We start from the raw sequence: 19,073 nt of genomic DNA, 5'->3' as shown, positions 1-19,073 counted from the left end.
GGAGCACTCTGCCCCATTAGGGCCCTGGGCTGGGACCTGGTGGAGTCAGGTTGGCCTGTATCCTCCTACCCCCTGCTACCACACCCGGGTGTGGCAGGCTCCCCACTCTAGGCCAAGAGGCCTGTGTTTGTCAGCAGTCTGCCAGAGCCAGTACCCCTGACTGGGTGCTCTGCTTTGTCTGGGGGGGGGGGGGGGGAGGTCTGGGCATATAGACTGCTGCCTGCCTTGCCTGAGGGCTTGAGTTTATAGACTTCACTGCTGTGTCCTGACTACAGGCCAGAGTCCTCTAACTGTTTGGTGCCCTGCACTGCCTGAGGCCCTGGGCTCTGAGGTTATTGATTACTCTACCCCACCAAGTGGCAGAGCCCCAGTGCTAATTCCCCCTGAACTGTGCCCCTCCAGAGACCTTGTAGCAAGGGGGCATGGCCTCCCTCCCAGATGGACAGAGGGTCAGCCGCAACTGCCCTGCATAACCACAGGACTGTATAAATTGTCACATTAATGAACCCCACAGGTGTATTCTGACTTATCAGAATGTTTCAAGCACACAGAAGCAGCTTTAGCCTGAGTTCTAGAAGGATGCTTCAAGCCGAGCTTATGCCATTTCCTCTACTGAACACACCAGAATACAGCAGAGCCTCAACATTTTTAGTAGCTTTTCTAAGCATGTGTTTGATCAAAAGAACCTACCGTCCAACTCTGATGTATTTTCTCTGACAGAGTATTAGTCACACCATCAGATTACAGGAAATCCTGGAAGCACAGTGGCAGAGTCTGCTGCAGGTCTGATTTACTACATTCCAAGCAGGGCCGGCTCCAGGGTTTTTGCTGCCCCAAGCGGTGGGAAAGGAAAAAAAAAAAGCCGCGATCGTGATCGGTTGATTGGCAGCACTTCGGCGGCAGCTCCACCTCAGCGCTTTCTTCTTCAGCAGCGGGTCCTCCCCTCCGAAAGGACCTAGAGACCCGCCGCTGAATTGCCGCAGAAGAGCTCTACATGCCGTCCTTTCCCCTTGGCCGCCTCAAGCACCTGCTTGCTGAGCTGGTGCCTGGAACCGGCCCTGATTCCAAGGTAAGCTACGAACCTCAGCACGGCAGACTGCTAATGGCTACATACAATAGCCTCAGGGTTGATCCAGCTTGTGCCAGTAAGTTCAATTTACCATGCAGTGGAACAGGGTCAACAGGAGTCCAGTTGTCCACTTTATGATACCACACACACTCTTTGTGCTGGTGTGACCAGAAGGGCCCCATCCCATTTCCAGCCACTATTGGCTGTGCACTGTGGTGGCTGGTGAGTGCGGGCAGGCACCCGGCGGTGGCTGGTTATATGTCACCTCTGCTGCCCACCTGGCAGCCCTTTACATGCTCCCCCTCTCACTGTCCTCTCCCTGCTTTGCCCCTTCACCCCCAGACCCGCTGCACCTCCCTATCCCCTGCTCTGCAGGGCGCGCCCCGCTCTCAGCGCTGTGAACCAGCCCCGCCCCTGGTCCAGCAGGCTTCTTCCTTCCCCCACTGCCTCTGGCTGGGCCAAGACCCTGGGAAAGCCTAAGACCCTCTGGGCCGGGCCACAGTGGCCAGGAGGCACTGAGCCCTGCGTGTGCCAGAGCTCTGCAGAGCGCGCTGGTATGGGGAAGCCTATCCACCCCACACCTATGCTCTGGAGTGGTGGTGAGAGGGAAGCAAGCTCCAGCTTGTTCGTGCCCTGACTCTGCAGGCTCCACAGCAGCCCCCAGGCAGGGGCTTAGCACCCTCTTCACCCTGCCCTCCTCCCCCACCAGCCCTGGGTCCTGCCCCCAGGGAGAACGGGACTGCTCTGTCCCCAGTCACCCTCCCTCTGTCTGGGTTTGCTGATAGTCCTGCAGTCAGGTTCCCTGAGCCCTGCTGCACAATGCATCCTTAGGCTTAACCCCTTCCTGCACGCGCTGTAGCCCAGGGACAGGAGGCATCTGGGTTATGTTGATGGTCAGCAGACGCCTGGAGGCGTCAGCTGCCTTTCGACACTGTGCAGGCAGGAAGGGACAAACTGCGTCCAGCCACCAGGGAGCTGGAGGGGTGGGGGGGGAGAGATGAGCTCTGCAAAGTCACAGGCCAGGTCATCCTGTCCCTTCCCTCCCATACAGTGCTGAAAGGCTGCTGTTGACCACATTCTGGTGTGAACCCTGACAGAAATCTGGGGAGTGGGGCATGTGACCGTGCCTGCCCCCCACCAATGTGTTGCCTTGGAAAGATAAGGCACCAGGTACCAGGAGAGGCGGGTCTATCCTGGGGGCCCAGTCAGGCATGTAGGGCCGAGAGCGAGGGACAGGGAGGGTCAGGTCGATCATTCACAGGTGTACAGGAGTGTGTGTGTGTCACCTCTTCCCATATGATTGTGGGGTCAGGGGTGTTTGTGTCACCCCTCCCTGTGTGAACCCTAAAGCCTTAAAGAAAGAAGACAAATAAAAAGAATCCAACTATACAGTATTTAACGAGGGCTCAACACCAAGTTGACTAATTTGAATGTTTGTACTGCATGATTCTGATTGATTGCCATTGAACTCATTTGAATACCTGTAATTTTTCTAGGTGTCCTGTATTTAGCATAAGGAAATATGGTCTCCCTATTTACAGCAGTATTTTATAATGATATGGCAGTTGCCAATTCCTTCAAATATAGCAATAGAGCTGGTTGAAATTTTTGTCAAAGTAAGTGAGATGAAAAATGGCTTTTTGTCAAACAAAACTTTTCATGGAAAATAGTCATTTTTGACAACATTTGCCACTCTCTTAATGGAAAACCAGAAACGGAAATGTTTTCAGTAAAAGGATTTTCAAAAGTAACATTATTTTAGTTTCTTTTTTTTATTTAAAAAAAAACAAACACTGTAAATGTTCATGGGAGCTTTTAACAAATACATTTCCTCCCTCTCCCCCAATTCCCCATGAAGAATAACTGGTATTTTTCTACCAGCCCCCTCTAAAAGCATCTTACATAGGGTGACCATATTTCCCAAAAGGAAAACAGGACACCGTATGATGCCAGCCTGAGGCCACCCCTTGCCCCCCCTCCTCCGTGAGGCTTGCCTGAGCCCTGCCTGCCCTCTGTGCAAGGCTGGGGTTGCTGCTTGCCTGAGCCCTGCCACCCCCACTCCGTGAAGTAGTCATTGCTCGCTGGAGCCCTGCCTCCCCCCTCGGCGCGGAGCTGGCATCACCCCTCGCCCCCTGCACATTCCTCCACACTGCACCCCACTTTCCTGACAAAAGTGGGCATTTGCTCTTGTCAACTGATCAAGTCGGCAAGAGCAAATGGGACAAATGCCCACTTTTGCCAAAAAAGTCAGGACAGGGCTTAAAAAAGGGACTGTCCCGGGTAAAACGGGACGTATGGTCACCCTCATCTTATGGACAATGACCATCCACTTCCTTCTACAAGGTGGACAGTTAGTTCACGTGTAAGGCTCCAGTCCTGCCAGGAGGACCACAGAGGCAGACTTCTGGATTCGCCTGCACAGAGAGCATTGTGGGTTTGAGCCTAAATCAATTAGAGCCTAATTACACACCGGGGGGAGAATGCCTTAACCAGAGTGCGCCACAAAAATCCAAGCCTTTTCATATACGCTCATTGGCTACAGCACACTAGAATAAGAAGCAATAACAGAGTTACAGAACCCAACAATAACAAGGTTTATTGTCATGAAAGAGACAAGTGCAAATTAAAAAGAATTTACGCAACAGATAATAAAAGGGGGACTGTTCAGAAGACCTCTGCTTGGGATCCAGTTTTAGGCTGTTCCTTTAAGAAAAGCCATGTTATGTGTGGTGAAACCTCACAGTATGCTACAATGAGCACAGTAATGCATAATACCTGCATATCAACCATGACAGTGCATGATACTGTCAGTCCGGTAACATATGATACAGCACAATCCATCCTATGAATTGAGGCATACATGGAACACCAAAATGGGCATGACAGTAATGGACAGATAAATCATTACTTCACCCAACGTGGGAGTTTAAAAAGGCAAAACAGTGTGCAGATACTGATAGCATTATCATTACACAAAGCTTGTGATTGTTACAAAAGGAAAAGCTAACCCCAGCGTGAGCCAGAGTCTAACCATTCCCACTTTCTCAAAACAAGTCCTTAATCATCATAAACAGACAAATACATACATGTGAGAGTAGATTAACAATCTTTATTAAATCCCCATTAACTAGAATCAAAGCAACTGTGCCCTTAAGCCACTTACATTACCTTATCTCCTATTATAGCCTATAATCCACTAATCAAGGAGGCAGGCAGTGCCAGTGACATCCATCTCTAGTACATATTCAGCAAGACCAAGACTGACACCCTGTTAAGATATTCAGTAATTCCCCTAGGCGGTGATGGTAATCGTCTTTTCCCCAGATATTCCTTTGACTTGGTTAGAGGTCAGTTTGGCTACAATTTTTTTCTCTCCTGTTTTATTTGGAGCACATATTATTTGGGATTTAATGATCCTACCAGGCATTATGTCCCTAAGAAGAAGAGGGAAAAAAAAGACAGTTACTAACACAATGCTATATGTATTCATTCCTTTCCAACGGTTTCTTTGCGAATGAAATATAGCTTTCGTAGTCAACATAGAGCTGATATTTCCTGCAGCCTGAATGTAAAGTAAAACAAAAATTCTAATAGGGGTGGTGGGTGGGGAATGAATTAATGAGCCAATTGGTGGTTAGGGACTAGATCCACAAAGGGACTTAGGCACCTAAAGTGGCTGTTAGGCACCAAAGGACAACATTTAGGCACCTCACCGCTGAGCTCTACCTAACACTAGTGCCTAAATTTCTGCAGGTACACATGCACAAAACTGCCTAACTCCTGGTGCCCCAACCTGCTCAGCACCCTCCTTCACGCCTAGGTCCCAGCAGGATTCTCAGAATAGGCATTTCCCCACCTATCTTGCCTTCAGTGACTGATCCATTAGGTGTTCCTAGAGCATGTCTAAATCGTCACAATGGACTGCTGGGGCGAACAGATGGGGAATTTTGCAGACTGGGGCATATCACCTTCCCTGTGATTAGAGCACTTACCTGGGATGTGGGAGGCCTGTTTTCAAATTCCCACTCTGCCTGATTTGGAGCAGGGACTTGAACTTAGGTTTCCCACGTCTTAGGTGAGTGCCCTGACCACTAGGCTATCAGCTATAATGGGTTTTGATTTTGGGTATTCTGGGTTTTGGCTGCAGGGCCACAGGCTACCTAAGCAGCTGACTTGGCGTAGGCACCTAACTCCAGGAGAGGATGCACCCGCCGGCCTGGACTTAAGCGCTGAGCACCCTGAGAGGGGTGGGACTTAGCCTCAGGGTTTCCTACTTGCTCACTTAGGTAGCTCTCCACTCACTGTGCTGGCTTCTGTGAATCCCCTTCTTAGGCACCTAACTCTCCTCATGCATTGTATGCTGGGAACCTGGGTGCCTAACTCGGGGCTGTGGACTCCATCAGGCAACAGGCTGCCTTAAAGTCCGGCATGCCTACGCCTAAGTGTCCTGTGTATTTAGCCCTAGGTTTCTTTTCACTTCCTCCACTTTCCTTGGTAGACCATCCCAACCTCTTATAAGGCTAAAGTCATTGAAAGGAAAAGGCAAAGAAAATCAATTCTTTAGCTGTATATGTTGAATAAACCAAGGTTAGATGGGCTGCTACACAGAGACACATACTGTGTGGCGTTGCACCTGCTTGCATCAGGTCTGACTAGGGACAATAGACTTTATAAAGGCAATGAGACATATTATTGGATGAACCTAATTGTTTTTAAAAAGTGTACAAATTTCTACAGACAGCAGAAGTTGTATATTAATCTAATGCAAAGTACCACAATTATCTTAAGTGTAATCTCACCCTTGATCAATCGTTTCCATTTTAAAAATGCCCAGTCCTTCTACATGCAATTTGCATTTTTCCAAGGGAATAGACAAGGTATTTTTGAAGATAAAGGAGCAGATAAAATCTTCATTAATCTTTGCAGTTTCTGGCATCTGCAAAATAAAGAAGGATTACAGAGGCACAGATTAGGTGCATCCTCTTATTAAAAAGCAGAATAGAAGGTGTTTATGGCAGATTGCATTAAAAGAGAGACTGACCATGAGAAAGTCATGCCTTAGTCAAAAAGACAAACAGCTGAGGTCAGAGAGTTAACTGAAACCAGAGATGTTAGTCATCTGGTCCATTTCCCTGCCAAGACAGAGTTGTTTTCCACATAGATTCTCCAGGGCTTTGTACGCTCCAATTTTAAATGACTCAAACAATGTCGTTTTCACAACTTTCCTTGGGAGTCTACCATCTAATAGATTTCATTGACAGGAAATAGACTTTAATATTCAACCCAACATTTAATTTGCTCAGTTTCATTCCATGCCCCTTCATTATTGCCACATGTGCTCCTCCCACTCCTCAGTGTTTATATACAGGTAGCTGATTCTCATGACCATCCTACCTGTCATTCAGACAAAATAGTCTGCTCTTAATTTTTCCTCTGAGGTCATTCTCTCCGGTTATTCTATTTATTTGGCCTCTGAATTCTCTCCAATTTGTTAACATCTTTTTTGGGAATAAGGAGCCCAGAGATAGAAATGGGCCCAAACCAAACCTCCCAGTTTGAACACACCCAGACTTTGGAATCTGAGGCCTGGTCTACCCTAGGGACTTACATTGGTATACCTACCTCTTTCAGGGCTGTGAAAAATCCATATCCCTATGAGACATAGCTATACTGCCCTAACCCCTAGAGTAGACAGTGCTAGGTCGATGGAAGAGGCTATTGCCTCTCGGGAAAGGGGATTATCTATAGGTCGTGTCTACGCTGAAGACTTAGCGTGGCACAGCTGCGCCACTGTAGTGTTTCAAGTATAGACATACCCTGAAGCTAGATTTTCATTTTATGATTACTCTCCATCTTGATAATGGCCAAACCAGAACTCAGAGTCTAAACAGCCCTGGGCTGGAGGGTTTGTCTAGGCTGCAGTCCCAGGTCCAGATTTTGAAGGCCTGTGGACTCTTGGCTCATCTCTACCTAGAAATAATCATAGCATTCTTGGTGTGGTCTCACCAGTCCTGGGCACAGTGAGACTATCACCTCCTTTTTGTCTGAGGTGAAGCCTCTGTGATTCTAGCCTATATTTGGTGTTACTTTAAATGCCCTAGAGAACCAAAACACTGGCTGCCCCCCCCCCTTTTTATTTATTTATTTTTTTTTTGCATTTCAAACTTCCATCTAATTTGTGGTCCTATATAATCCTAAAATAGGTTTTTTTCCCCCATTACTGCTTTCCAATTAAGTTCTGGGGCCTTGAAATTCAGTCTATCCTGGATTGCATTTTCTGCCCTGCAGGGTTAATTCCATTGAATAGCATCAAAATCCTGTTTAAAAAAAATCCCTTCCTTCATGTAGATCAGGTGAAATATTAGGGCTCTGGGACTATTTACCCTTTATCAGATCGCTATATTTTGGATAACTATTCCCCGGTTCTATCAGTTTGCATTTTATCAGGATGTAAATACCTATTGTATTTCCTGTCCCTGCTTCAAACATCTCTCTATCACAGTGTATTATTTCTAACATCATCAGCTTCTCTTTTTTTTTTTGCTGTACTTGTCTGGTGCTGCACGGATGGACTAGGGGAGAAAGAGGGCTGATATAGCCCCTTACTCTCATGCAAGCACAGGGTAGGATCTAGGATCTCTCCCTAAGATGTGAGATTGCCAAGGGAGGAGGATGTCCATCTACAGTGCTGACTTGTGTATTTTAGGAGTCCACAGGCCAGTGAGGATGTAAGCTGCAGTCAGCACACGTAGCTGTTTCTTTTCACAGGTGCATTAAAACATTCTCTTTCCTCACTATCCTCAGGCCCACCAGTGTAATACCACCCTGGCCAGCAGCATTAACTACAGAGAGCGATGTGTCTCCCAGAATCCTGGCTCGCCTTTGTAGCACAAGCCAGAGAAGGATTTGGCCTTTAGTCTACAATAACATTGAGTGAATATGTTATTTGGATCATTAATAGAAATGCTGAATGAAATCTTGCCTAGCCCTGATCCCTACGGCACCCACTGGCCTACCTTGGTACATATCTGTTTGTCAGTAGCCTCTGAGGCAGTTTTCAATGGACATGAACGTACACAGAGTTATACCAACTGGAACTCATCTTTCAGCCAGGATTTTGTGAGGGACTGTGCCAAGGGATTTAAAGTCCACCTTTATGACATCTTTAAAATGCCACAGCAGTGCCCAGTCAAACACTGCAGCCACCTTTGTAACAAGAGGAGTTGAAAGTCAGGCTCCTCACTCTGGTATTTAGCCCTATAACAAGAGGCCTGGTTTTCAAAACAGCTGAGCTCCCAGCAGCTCTCCCATCATAGGAGCGTTGAGTGCTCAGCACATTTGAAAATCAAGCCACTTATTTGGGTATCTAAATATAGATGGAGGAGCAGAGTTTCAGGTTCCAATTTTTGAAAATCTTGGCTGCGATGTTAGGTTGAGGTAGTTCAGGGCACCTCCATTTATCTGGAAGCAGGGCTCCATGTCCTTATTTTGGAAAATATCCAGATGCTCAGTTCTCACTAGCCTTTCTAGTCACAATTCTAGCTCACTTCTTTACCTAGCCATCCACGCATAGGCATTTGTAGAACACCCATCACCAGGGTATCTATGCACAGCTTCATCCGTCATTTAAATTCTTACCTCCATCTTGAGAGGGGGGTATTGGAATGTTAGTGTTAGCTCATCAGTGAGCTTTTCATTAGTTTCCTGAATCTCAGCAATAACGTTGACTGTGATGAGAAGTTCATCCTCAACAGATGTTATAGTCTTCATATAAGCATCAGCTGCTATATTCAGAGGGAGCTGAATAACTGGACCAACAACAGGGAGAAAAAAGATGTTAATGCAGCATATTCTGTACACAACAGAAGGTTGAAGCAGAAAGTCAGTTGATCTTCATGAAAATGTTTGGTGATATCTATTCTACATAGACTTGATGTGCTGCACAGCTTTAATTATGGACCAATAATGGTGACTGTTTTGCTTCTGGTTTAATGTGGTTCCAACTAGAGATGTAAATAATGGTTAAAAAAAGTAACCGTGTAACTGGGGAACTATGGGTGTGGGGGTGCTGCAGGATCCCCACGTTTTACATGGGGCTCCACTGCCAGCCCCTGCTGCGGGGTTTCCCGGCTGCCGGCCCTCACCGCTGGCCCCAGTGCCCAGGGACTCCGCTGCCCACCCCCGCGCCCAGGGTTTCTCCTGGCTGCCGCCCCCGGGGCAGCAACGGAGTCCTGGGCTCAGGCAGCAGCGAAGTTTAACTGAAACAGATAAGACTGATGCTTATCCATTAACTGGTTAAACTTTTACATCCCTAGTTCCAATATGGGCAGAAGGTGAATTATCTGCAGAGGCCGTGGGCTGAAACTCACAGAAAAGGGTGTGGCTGCAGTTACTAAGCAAGCCATGGTTAGGATTGAGGAATGGAACTCCAAAGAAAGTCCCACCCAGGCCTCCCCACAGTAATGATGGGGCCTATATGTGCGAGAACCAGGGACATGAAGACCCTCTGGGAGAAAAGTTAAAGTGAACAATATCTGATTGACAAGGGAAGATTCTGTCCCATATGTAACTCTTGGCAGCAGCGCTCCACATTTATTAGTTATAGTGTGTTTCCTTGATTCAGAAGTAGTTTGATAGGATGGATTGTAAAGTGCCTAAGTGTGTTATAATTATATAGACTCCCCTGCACAAATCCCTCTTTGCTATGCCATAAGCATCGTCAGACCACAGGTCATACACCTGTGTTGATTCACAGTCATTCCACACTAGCTCTGTTGAAGACACATTGCAGTATCATAAGAGAAAGCACATGGGATAGGACAGATTCCTGGACCTACCAGGTTTGCCTTCGGTCTGGACAGTCTGTTTGATGGATCCAAGATTGGCCTCTACTTTCCCGGTGTAGGACTGCAGTTGGCAAGAGGCAACGAGATTGATTGTCCATGCACCAGCAGAACTGTTTTGTACAATGATGTTCAGATTAATGGGATTGCCCAGCCATAAAACTTTTTCGCCCTCTACGTCCAGTTGGATCCCAGCCTGGAGGGGTGGAAGAGGAGTTGAGTTCTCACAAACTGCCAAATTTGAAGAGTTCAGATAGGAGCAAGCCTTTTCCACGGCTTTCCTTTCCTCTGGAGAGCCTGAATACCAGGAAAAGGAAAAGCAAAGCTAAAGTCATAATAAATAATATGCACTGTAATTTCCTCAATCTGGTCCAATTTTTCCTGTTTATCCTTCTGCTAAAATATAGACAGCATAGCAAGACATGCTTCCCAGCACTGAGCGCTTCATGTTTAAACTAGTCTACATATCTCTCCGGATTTTACTCTACCATAGGATCTAAACAGTAGGTGAACACACCAGGCCAGATTTTCAGAAGTGACTAGTAATTTTGTGGGTTGTCAATTTGAGACACTTCAGGGGACCCTGATCTTTAGAAGGCAGGTGCTCAGCACTTCCTGAAAATCAGTCTCTTCAGTTGGGCACCCAAACCACACTACTCTTTTTTTGAAAACTTAGGCCACCAGGTTTACACAACTCAGGGGTGAAGGAGGATGACTGCGAGTCAATATCAATATACGTGGTGACCAAAATCTACACTAAAAGTGTTCCATAGAACTTTGTACATACAGAATGGAGCGTGAAGCAGGTTCAGAGATCCCAGGCTTCTGTTCACAAGAATGGGCTAGCACAAAGACCTAAGACTGCAAGAGCTGAGGAGAAGTAAACTTATCTAAAATATCTATATTGGAAGGCTGGTGAGAAGAAGGATCAAATGCAGAGTCTAACTTAAATGCCTTTCTGCAATGTTCCTCTGATTTCCCAATTTGGCTGTTCCTCAAATGAGATGTTTGAATAGTCACATTGCTTAACATAGCAAGTTTTGGGTTTGTGGTAAGGGGGGTGGGGGAAGGAGCGGTTTCTTGAAATATGATATAATTTGTTGATAGAAGAAGATAAGAAATGGAGCAGTTTTGGATCAAGCAGAACTGCTGAATCTATTGGGCCTACTTCTCTTGTTAATAGCATGCTTGCTACAACCTCTTACTAGAAAACAGCCAGCAGGTGTCACTGCGGACACAAAGATACTCATATGCGAATTTTCCTGATTCCCTCGCTGTTTCTGAATGTATTTTGCTGAGTAGTACACTTTAAATGTGCATTACTAAAGCAGCCGATCGGATTTCCACACTGATAAAGCATGTGACTACTCTGGTATCTGCAGAAAATCACATGACCAGCAGTCTCATCTTATCTTCTACAGGATGCAGGAAAGATCTCAACCGGTCACCTTCTGGGAATTTGTACTGTGTCGTAATGTCTTCCCTTGTGTTCTTCCCAACAGCTTTGGTGCTGATACTCTTCCCAATGGCCTTGGTCTCCTCACGCAGTTTGACAAGTTTCTGTTTGCCATTCACGTTCTTCACTTGCCAGAAGACCCTGTCGGCATTCACTTCAGCAAACACAAACTTGGAGTCGTACAGCAAATAGACTTCTCCACTTCTGATGGCTTTTAGTGGACAAGGGCCGCACTGGTAAACACCTAAAGAGTATGTTGAATGTTACTTGCTTTTCACATGTATTAAGTGAGGCTCCATTTTCCTCAATCACCACATACACATAATATCCCTGACCTCCCACAGCAGTGGCCCACCCCCATGGTAACAGAACCTGGCAATAAATACTCCTCCACACTAGTTCCGAGCCCAAAACGTTTTCGCTCCTTTAAGTAGCAGATTTTTTACACGATGCAATGTGACTTGTATCAAAGGTGCAAAGCTCAGAGTGGCCTGTAAGAACTTCTATATATTTTACTCTCTTGAAGAAACACAGAATGAGAAAGAGACAGTCTTGTGACTCAGGGAGTTGGACTCTGGAACCCTGGGTTCAACTCCCAGTTGTGCCATTGACCTGCTGTGTGATCTTGGGTAAGGCACTTTAACCCTCTGTACCCCAGTTCCCCATCTGTAATATAGGATAATACTACCCTATTTGACAATACTTCCTGTCATTTACAGATGTATAGAACCAGGGCCAGTAATACCTTCCCAGGGAAACCCTACAGAAAGGGCAACATTACATGGGAAACCTGAGAAGCTGCAATTTGTGGTTTCTGACTCACTGTCCGGTTGGGGAGAGGAAATCATGGTCCTCCTGTTGTGAAGCCTTTGCAGAAATCCCATGGCTCAGAAGGTATTGGAACCTTGATGCTACTCCCTGGGCCTCCTGGCTAGCAGCACAGCACCTGCCTCCTCCTCTACCATAACCCATTCCCCAAAAGAAAGCAGTGTGAGAATGTTATGATAAACTGCCATGGAGTTTGCAAGAACACCAGGTAGAGAAACTGTTCCATGACGATGCAATCTCTGTCCACCTTCCTGAAGCCTATGAAGCCCTAACCACATGGGGTTTCCCTCCATAGGTTCAAAAAAGTGACACCCTTCCCTCAGCTGTTTAAAGGAGTGGGATTTCTCTTCCTTTCAGCCCATTCGCAATGCAGAGTGGGGATGGAAAAGGGATTGTGGGTCAGATAAAGCCCCTGAAGTATGGGCTACTGGACTGAGACTCAGGAGTCCTGAATTCTATTCCCAGCTTTGCCACTGACCTGCTGGGTGACCTTGGACAAAGCACAGCTCTGTGCCTCAGTTTCCCCATATGTAAAACAAGGATAATGATACTGACTTCCTTTGTAAATCAGTTGAAATCTACTGATGAAAAGCACCATATAAATGTTTTATTGTTATTTGAAATCTGATTGTTGATTTTGTAAGGAACTTTTTTTTTTCCTCAAGACACTGGGAACAATTCCCCATAAGAACCATTCAGGTTCAGTGCACTAAGGGCCTTGTCCCAGTTTAAACTTCCTATTATTCATGACACTCTGTCCCCTTCCCTCCCTCTGCAGTCCCCTAGTGCTTTGTTAGATGCCATCTCCCTCCAGCCTCCTCCTTACTCTGGAGTAGGAGAGATCTGATAAATAATCCTATTCTTTGTACGTTCATTGTTGGTAGCCCTGGTTGCCATCCCCAGCCGAACTGATGCTGCTAGGAATCCTACCACATTCTCCCCTATAAAACCAGCTGCAGACATGCAATTTCTAAGCAGGTTTTACAAAGCAGCAAAAGATTTCCGAAGCCCAATATCACGGCGCTTCCTGAGCGCCCTCAATTCCCACTGACTATAACGAGAGTTGACAGAGCTCAGCACCACGCAGCACTGCAGGATCAGGCCCTTTGCATCTATCTGCATGTGCTGGAGTTCAGCATCTTTCAGTTTGCAATGATATTTCTAGGCCTTCTTTATTTCAGCTCTTCTGACTCCTGCTACAATTATACGGTTGCTGACTACTCTGTTCCCAAACCCAAAATGGCAAGGGACAGCATATTAAATAGCATCGGTAACAGGGGCTAATGCACAGGCCAACCCTTTGAAACCTGCTTTATCTGTAGGATCTAGAGATGTATACTGATGGATGTTGGAAACTGACCCAAAAAGGTACAGGTTGAAAAAAGTGTGTCAACAGAATTTACTGTAAAATAAAGAGAGTGCTTTGCCTTTCTGTAGTGCTTTTAATCGTAGGACATCAAAATGCTTTGCTAACATTAATCAATTAGTCTTCACAACACTCTTTTAGGCAGGTAACTATCATCTCCTGGTCAGTATTGGGTAAACTAAGGCCCAGAGAGGCAAAATGACTTGCCCAAGGTCACCCAATAAATCCAGGCAGAGATGAGAACAGAACCCAGATCAGGAGCCCATGCTCCAACCCCTTAAACCAACCATTTTCATTTCCTAGTGCCATTAAATGTTTGATTTTCTGCTTGCAAAAATGCCATAACATTTATATCCACAGCACCAGCAGTGAGGCCAAAGGACTTTCATTTAAGAGGTCAGAGCATAGGGCTGGGAACCAGGAGATCTAACTTCTATTCTCAGCTCTACCCCTGTGTGAACTTGGGCAACTCACTTCACTCAGGTTTGACGTGAATTGGATTAGTCAAGTGCTTAAAGTGTTTAAGTGCTTTGCTGAAAAATTTTCCTTGTAGAATATCCCTCCATGCCCCCCCCACCCCGCCTCCCAAATCACAATAGAGTCTCTTTGTTTGTAAATCTTACCTTGACTTATCTCCTGTGGGGTGGCATCAACTGCCTGCCAACCATCAAAACCCTGGGGCAAGTCTGGCCTTTTCATCCACACATCATTCCACACGTGAAAATTCCTACATGCAATTAGGTTGCAAAGTTAAAAACAAAATTATTTGCACCCTGCAATTTAACATGCATGTTCAGCCAAAGAGCTGAGTGATCATATTGATCCCCGAGAGGAAGAAGTGGGCTCAGTTTTGTACCCTGACTCATTTTTACAGCAGATATACTTTTTTAAAGAATGGGGGGAGGAAATCTGTATTTTCCATGCATTACGTCCTTTGCACGTTGTGAGAAGAGAGCTGTAAACCACTGCAGCAGTCTTACTTCTTTCTGTCTTTAATTGTCTGATTGGGTCAGATTGTGATCTCCTTACTCACACTGACTGGTAGTCTACACTGCAGCTTTACCACGGGTGGCAACAGGGCCGGCGCAACCCATTAGGCGACCTAGGCAGTCGCCTAGGGCGCTACAATTTGGAGAGTGGCGACTGCGGCGGTATTTCAGCAGTGGGACCATCCGCTGCCTAGGGTGGCAGAAAAGCTGGCGGCGCGCCTGGGTGGCAATGAGACTAGTTGGGGAGCCACGTGCTACTCAGCCTGAACAAGGGGGCCACAGTCTGGCCCTTTATGTGATCGTTGCTAAAAAGACCCTTAATGTTATTTTTAAAAATGTACCACCTGATCCAATGTCCACTGTAGGCCATAAAAGTCTTCCGTTGAGTTAAAAGAGCATTGGATTAGGCCCTTACTGCTCATGGGCAAAGTATGATTTTCAAAGGCTCATGTGGCCAAGTCAACACCAAATTGCATCAGGTCACTTGGAAACACTTCTCTGGTCCAAGGGTTGTTTCCATGACACATGTCAAGCACCAACCATGTAGTAGGGGCAAAAGACATATCTAGCTTCAAGGCTAAGCTTGATAAATTTATGGAGGGGATGGTATGATGGGATAGCCTAATTTTGGCAATTAATTGATCTTTGATTATTAGCAGGTAAATATGCCCAATGGTCTGTGATGGGATGTTAGATGGGGTGGGATCTGAGTTACTACAGAGAATTCTTTCCTGGGTGCTGGCTGGTGAGTCTTGCCCACATGCTCAGGGTTTAGCTGATCGCCATATTTGGGGTCAGGAAGGAATTTTCCTCCAGGGCAGATTGGCAGAAGCCCTGGGGGGTTTTCGCCTTCCTCTGCAGCGTGGGGCATGGGTCACTTGCTGGAGGAGTATCTGCACCTTGAGGTCTTTAAACCACGATTTGAGGACTTCAATAACTCAGATATAGGTTAGGGGTTTGTTACAGGAGTGCGTGGGTGAGATTCTGTGGCCTGCGTTGTGCAGGAGGTCAGACTAGATGATCATAATGGTCCCTTCTGACCTTAAAGTCTATGAGACACTAGAACTAAGTAATACGTAAGGTTTTTTTTCATAATGGAAAAAAAAAAGGCATTTTTTTCATTTTCTTCACCCACAAAGATGGCTGAAACACTTTTCCATGTGGTTTGCAGGAAAATTCAACTTCAGAAAGAGACCAAGCATGCAAAATTTCAGCCGGATAGGACAGAAAGATATGAGCAGGTCAAAACAAGAGCTTAGAATGGAACAGCTTGGGAATCCTTAACTACAGCTGCAGCTAAGGCTAGAACACAAACACTGCTAGAGCCCAAACTGTCTATTCCTCTCAGATGCAGGTCGAACAGGGAAATGCCTATAGAAAATATTCAAGCTACCTCTTATTGTTCAGCTGCAAACCCAAAATAATAGAGAAGTTCTAAAAGAAAAAGCTCCTGGTGCTTAGAAATACAAATGAAAGTTCTACAGGAAAGCTTCAGGAGTACAGGAATTATCTAGCGTTCTTTAGAGTTACCAGACAGAGTCTGATGTCATGTCATCCAGTTTTTCGCCTTTTTCATTCAGGTAGATGTCAACTTTCAGATTTTCCTCAGTATCATGAGCTGAGGCGAAGTTAGTCACACTTCTGGCTGGAATCCCCAGGCAGCGCATGGCTGAAATATACATGAACGAAACCTCACTGGAAAAAGCGGTTTGGAAAGTTCCCCACCACCAGCTGCACTGTGAGGAGGAATCTCTCCCCAGAGTTTGGTGTATCGGGAAAGATGGATGGTACCGTATTTTACCTGTAGTAAGAACTCCAGAGAAAACCCAGCACTGACCAAAGCAGATGGGTTTTTTTGTTTTGTAGTATTTCTGCAAAATTGGAGCACTTCCTGTCCAGGCCACGGGGGAGGTTCCACCAGTATAGGTTCCTGACCAGTTCCCAAAAAGGACTCCTGAGTCATCATTGGAATTAACCTCAGACACAGAGAAGAGAGAAAACAAAGTCAGGCAAGAGACCCAGTGGAACTCAGACTTGTCACGGAGATCTCGTCTGTGCCTGCACTTCCTCTGGGCACAGGGCACCCACTGCCACTGTAACTATGACAGTTAGCAAGGCTGTCTTGCTATCATTAGCTGGCTTCCCTCAGCCAGCTGCCCATGTTCTTCCTGTAAGGCTCAGACATCCAGAGGGGAGGTGTAACTGCTGCTCAGAGGAGCTGTAACTCAGCATGCATTTTGCATCATAAGTTCTTCTAGTGCACTGAATGGGGAACATACCATGTACAACAGCTGTTCTTCTGATTCTTGCCCTGCAGAGAGTACAACTTCAGCATAGCAGCCATGCATCAGAAAGGACTGGCTAGATAATGTGGGGATGCTACATTGCAGCTATCTTTCCCTCTACCAGTTTCTTCAGACCCTCCTCCATGTGAGTTATAAGCAAAATCCATTTCAAATTAGGCCTGTAATGGGTTTCTAAATGCCAGGGGCGCAGACGAGATTGAGACAGACAAACAAGAGGAAGAGGGGTTGGGCCAAACTGATTTGTAGCAGCAAAACAAAAAGAAATGAGTCAATGGCAAGTCACTTCTCAGAGAGACTCACCAAGGCAGACATGGCTCTGGACACAATCACAGGATCTTTTCTAACTTTTTGCTTGAGTTTACTTTTGTCCAGGAGATACATACAGGAGTCCAAGACATCTTCCTCAAACTGTTTTGGAGAGGGAAAAAAAGGCCCGTTTACTTGCTGCTCCAAATGCAAACTGCCTGATTCTGACAAGTCTATTTGAGTTTTCTTACAGCAACTAATTGATATGACTCAGAGTAACCTCCAAACCTTATTATGTCAAATGAATTTAGTGTTCATGAACGGTACTGGATTGACTTCCATGGAGACTGAAGTTCACCGGTTATCTGCAGAACAGGGCCCCAGAACTGTCATACCCCTGTCTTAGGCTGAAATGGAAGGACCTCGAATGGGGTGGGGTGGGGAGAGGCAAGCATAGACCAGTCTTCATGCATTAATATATAGGACCTTATCCAGCAATGCTTACTCATGTGAGTAGTCTTTAGTTACATTAATAGTCTCACCGAAGTCAGTGGAACTACTCATGTGAGTAACAAGTAGAATGAATAAATCTATATATTGCCACCTAACCGTAGAGAGACAAGGTGGGGGAGGCAATATCTTTTATTGGACCAACTTCTGTAAATGAGAGACATGCATACACAGAGCTCTTCTTCAGTCCTCTGAGACCTTTCTCCCTCGCGGGGTCTCAGAACCCAGGCTCCAACCTGAACGGAAACGTTTACACTACAATTTTATAGCTGCTGCAGCCAAAGCCCCACAAGCCTGAGTCAGTTGATCTGAGCCAGCCACAGCCATGCAGTGCATCTTTTATTGCAGTGCAGACATACCTCTTACTTTGTTTTGTTTATTTATTTATTACTTGTGTGAACAGAGAATTCAAGAAATATGCCAGAGAGCACTAGAGGTTAAAGCTCTCTATCTATAGCACACATACAGATTTCCTCCACTTCTCTGCTAATGGTATCTCACAGCTGCCTTGGCGAGTGACCTTTATGAGTTACAGGGTAGTTCACCCACTGCGCCCATTCAGTCACTGGTCAACCAGTATAGTGTGTACATTACATGATGAGGTCTTTAGACCATTTGGGCCCAGTTCTCCCCTTTCTTACACTGATGTAACAGAGTGGAGAATCAGGTCTTTTATTTCTTAACACTTTCTGAATATCATTATCACACTAATAACAACCACTTTTTAAATCAAATCAATCGTTTAGGGTTTTAGACTGTCTCCAATCACGGTAATATCTGAGTGCCTACCATGTTAAATCAACAGCAATAGCAAAGTCCCTAGTGGAGTCTCTGGCATGTCTCCCTTTTCGAGGTAAAAACCTCTGCTTGGACTAGGGTTTTTGCTTTCTATCTTTTAGATTTCATTAATTTACCTTTTAAAACCATGTCTTGGGGGACTGCGGGTTGGTATCGGGGGGTTGAGTAGAAGGGGTGTCCGTGATGTGTCATTCATACAGTGGGGAGGCCTTTTTGAAGAATAAGGTTTCACAAAGTTTCCTAAAGATGGTTAGACTCTGGATTTGCCTGAGATCCTCTGGAAGTTGGCTCCATAGCCATCTCCCCTCTACCAAGAATGCTTTAACCATGTGTGTTACTTTAAGCATGTGAGTATTTGCATTGAAATGAATAAGAGTACTCATTACCTCTGAGATATGTGTGTGCTTACGTAGCTCCTTGAACTGGGGTCTCAAGAAAGGTCACATTTGTTGGAATAGCACCTGCTTATGTTGAGAGAGAGAGAGCGCGCGAGCGAGAGAGCGAGCACACGTGATCATGCCCATATTATTACTGTCTTTTACCTGTCCAAAATTCCAGGGTCTTCCAACTATATTTTGTATTGATCCAACATAGATGTAGCCTGTGTCACTGAGAACGTACTCCAATCTTTCAGTATCATTAGGCATGAAAACTGTGTCAGC

General features: G+C 45.8%; 1 protein-coding gene across 1 annotated transcript in view; it reads right to left on the bottom strand.

Annotated features, from left to right (window-relative positions):
• Positions 1-3,639: 3,639 nt before the first annotated feature.
• TGM4 (transglutaminase 4) overlaps positions 3,640-19,073 on the bottom strand; it is a 27,056-nt gene continuing 11,622 nt past the window's right edge. The window contains exons 5-14 of the mRNA XM_034760983.1: positions 18,954-19,072; positions 17,158-17,265; positions 16,353-16,527; positions 16,082-16,220; positions 14,186-14,289; positions 11,361-11,612; positions 9,907-10,209; positions 8,708-8,877; positions 5,869-6,005; positions 3,640-4,503 (exon numbers count right to left, since the gene is read on the bottom strand). Of these exons, the coding sequence (XP_034616874.1) occupies positions 4,362-4,503; positions 5,869-6,005; positions 8,708-8,877; positions 9,907-10,209; positions 11,361-11,612; positions 14,186-14,289; positions 16,082-16,220; positions 16,353-16,527; positions 17,158-17,265; positions 18,954-19,072 (1,649 nt within the window). The 3' untranslated portion in view covers positions 3,640-4,361. The remainder of the gene's footprint in view (positions 4,504-5,868; positions 6,006-8,707; positions 8,878-9,906; positions 10,210-11,360; positions 11,613-14,185; positions 14,290-16,081; positions 16,221-16,352; positions 16,528-17,157; positions 17,266-18,953; position 19,073) is intronic.

The sequence above is a fragment of the Trachemys scripta genome, chromosome 2 (assembly GCF_013100865.1).
Source record: "Trachemys scripta elegans isolate TJP31775 chromosome 2, CAS_Tse_1.0, whole genome shotgun sequence".
Taxonomy (NCBI): Eukaryota; Metazoa; Chordata; order Testudines; family Emydidae; genus Trachemys; species Trachemys scripta.
This window is presented reverse-complemented; position numbering and strand designations above follow the sequence as displayed.